This window comes from Lucilia sericata, unplaced genomic scaffold (assembly GCF_015586225.1).
Source record: "Lucilia sericata isolate MDLA Ls3-8-SP2 unplaced genomic scaffold, ASM1558622v1 Contig001002F_arrow, whole genome shotgun sequence".
NCBI classification, from domain to species: domain Eukaryota; kingdom Metazoa; phylum Arthropoda; class Insecta; order Diptera; family Calliphoridae; genus Lucilia; species Lucilia sericata.
The window spans coordinates 145,806-148,949 of record NW_023994984.1 but is presented as its reverse complement, the minus strand read 5'-3'; the positions used below and the strand labels follow the sequence as shown (position 1 = coordinate 148,949).

At 27.4% G+C, this 3,144-nt stretch overlaps 1 protein-coding gene across 1 annotated transcript; it reads left to right on the top strand.

Annotated features, from left to right (window-relative positions):
* The first annotated feature begins 700 nt into the window (after positions 1–700).
* On the top strand, positions 701–1,529 carry LOC119609542. The gene is made up of 2 exons (XM_037964375.1): positions 701–779; positions 843–1,529. The coding sequence occupies exons 1-2, from the start codon at positions 752–754 to the stop codon at positions 1,127–1,129; spliced, it is 315 nt and encodes a 104-aa protein (XP_037820303.1). The 5' UTR covers positions 701–751; the 3' UTR covers positions 1,130–1,529.
* Positions 1,530–3,144: the final 1,615 nt, after the last annotated feature.

Here is a 3,144-nt window from a genome sequence, read left to right as displayed (position 1 = left end):
TAAATTAAACAGCTGAATAAAGTTTTATTTAAGAGGAGTGTTGAATTAAAAAGAAAATTTTAATTTTCCAGGATTTGTTCTGTTATTTAGTAGAAATTCTTTAGTTTTTGATAAAAATATTTTTTTTATTCCTAAACAAAAATTTGCGTTAACTAAAGGACAATCATATAAACTTTTCAAAACGTATGTATGTAGGACATTAAAAATAATTTAAATTACTTAATATTATAATAATATGTGTTAAAATATTATTATTAAAGCCTTAAAATCAGCCTTTAGTAATTTGTTTAAAAATAAATTTTTTTTTCAAAGAAACAAAAGCATATTTTGAGGTGCATTTAATATTTTTTTTTAATAATAAAGACTTTAGTATTAAAAACAAAACACACACACACTCACTTATTAACAAAAAGGCAAAGAAATGTAAAAATAACTTAAATAATTTAAACAAATTATTTATAAGTAAGAATTGTAATAAATTTAATAAAGAAATTTGATAAAGTAAAAACAGATATAAAGTAATAATTTGTAATTTAAATAACTGGGTAAGAAAATCAACAGATGAATGACGTCATACAATAAAGCTGTTTATGGAAGGCAAACGAATTTATCATAATTTATGGTTTGTAATTTATTCAAAAAACAGCTGCTGAAGAAAATTAAGTTATTTTAAAGAAAAAAGTATAAAAACTTTAAAGTTTTGTGGAAAAAATCACAGTAAGTTTTGGAATTTCTTAGCTAAAGCAACAGCATGAAGTTGATGTTATTATTAAGTGCAGGTAAGTTAAAGGAAGTGGAAATTTCTAAACTCTCTACTAAGTTTATCTTAATTTCTTATCAGTTTATCCTTGTTTGTCAGGCTGACGAAGCGCCTAAAGATGATGATCCAGATATTGTAATATTCAATGATGGAATGTTTCGAATGCTTCCAGAGGTTGGTGGACATCATATAGTACTTGTACCTGTTCCACCCCTACCCACCGTTTCAGAGTACAAGAAAGAAGATGCTGATAAAATTATCATCACAGCCAGAAGTATGATGAAACCTAAGAACATGGAAATGACCACCGAGTTAGACCCGGCTACGGAAACTCAACGCAAAAAAGCGTTCTATTCCCTTTACATCTGAAACTGTAGAATGGTTTACTAATCTTCCAGATGATCTTGACGTGACCACCACTGAACCATGCGACTTGTTGTGCACAAAATTAGAATTAGATCCGATATGTGCCTCAAATGGTGTGTGTTTGCATGAGTTTCCGAATCAGTGTACTTTGGATACTTATAATTGTAAACATAAAGGTGGTGCATTGTTCAAACCCACCGAACATAAAGACAAATGTCAAATGTATTGGCTGGACAAGTGTGACGAGAGTGAGATGCAATAGAAACGGGGAAAGAGTGGGGTTTTTTTTAAACGATTTGTTTTTCAATAATAAAAGCAAATTAATAGAATTAACTTGTGATCAAGTCGAAAATAAAGAATTATTTCAGCTGAAATGAATAAAATTCTTAGCTGAATAGCAAAATAACGAAGTTTTTCTTAAATTCAGCTAAAATGAATTAATAAATTTTTTAGCTGAATAGCATAATTTCTTAGCTGAATATAATTTTTGAGCAGAATATTAAAAAAAATTTGTTTATTTTACAAAATGTTCTTAGCTGAGTAAAGAAAAAACTAGCTGAATTGAGTTTTACTTAACTAAATCACTAATTTATTGAAAATATATACAAATTTACTTAGCTGAATAGCAAAATTACTTAGCTGAATAGCAAAAACACTTAGCTGAATTAAGTTTTTCTTGATTAAATCACTAATTTATTGAAAAATAAACAAATCTACTTAGCTGAATAGCAAAATTAGTTAGCTGAATAGCAAAATTTCTTAGCTTAATATAATTTTTTTGGGAAAATGTTAACAAAACTTTTTTTTTTTTAAATTTTCTTAGCTGGAATTACGAAAAAGTCTTGCTGAATTGAATTTTTCGTAACTAAATCACTAATTTATTGAAAAATATACCAATTTACTTAGCTGAATAGCAAAATTTCTTAGCTTAATATAATTTTTGGGGGAAATGTTAAAATAACTTAAATTTTTTATAAAATTTTCTTAGCTGAATTACGAAAAAGTCTTGCTGAATTGAATTTTTCGTAACTAAATCACTAATTTATTGAAAAATGTACAATTTTACTTAGCTGAATAGCAAAATTCCTCAGCTGAATAGCAAAAAAACTTAGCTGAATTAAGTTTTTCTTAACTAAATCACTAAATTATTGAAAAAATATACAAATTTACTTAGCTGAATGGCAAAACTTACTTAGCTGAATGGCAAAATTTCTTAGCTGAATATAGTTTTTGGGGGGAAAATAGTAAAATTATTTTAATATTTTGAACAAATTTCTTTGCTGAATAACAAAATAAGTTAGCTGAATTGAGTTTTTCTTAACTAAATCAATAATTTGTTTGAAAAATATACCATTTTACTTAGCTGAATAGCAAAATTCCTTAGCTGAATAGCAAAATTTCTTAGCTGAATAATAGAAAAACTTTGCTGAATTGAGTTTTTCTTAACTAATTCACTAAATTTGATAAAGCAAAAACAGATTTTAATAACTGGTTAAGAAAACCAACTGATGAGTAACGTTATTCAATAAAGCTGTTTATGGACGACAGACGAATTTATAATAATTTATGTTTTTTATTTAAAAACAGCTGTTGAAGAAAATTAAGTTATTTAAAAAAAAGTATAAAAACTTTAAAGTTTTTGTAGAAAAAAACTCAGTATGTTTTGAAATTTCTTAGCTAAAACAACAGAATGAAGTTGGTATTATTATTAAGTGTAGGTAAGTTAAAGGAAGTGAACATTTCTAAACTCTCCACTAAGTTTATCTTAATTTCCCATTAGTCCTTGTTTGTCAGGCTGACGTAGTGCCTCAAGAAGAAGATAAACAAGATATTGCAGTAATCAAGATGGACTCCAGTCTCCAGACTTTGGCTTACATGATTTAATAGTTATACCTATTCCACCCATCATTCCAAAAATGTTTGGCGCGATAGTAGAGAAAACTATCAACAGAGCCATGTCCATGAACCCTATGGACATGGAAATGACCACCGAGTTTAGACCCCTTAATGGCTACGGA

Excerpts from the sequence above, each read along its gene's own strand:
- LOC119609542 (XM_037964375.1), top strand. The coding sequence starts at position 752 with ATGAAGTTGATGTTATTATTAAGTGCAG. Across the intron at positions 780-842 it reads GATGTTATTATTAAGTGCAG|TTATCCTTGTTTGTCAGGCT; the intron begins GTAAGTTAAAGG and ends TTTCTTATCAGT.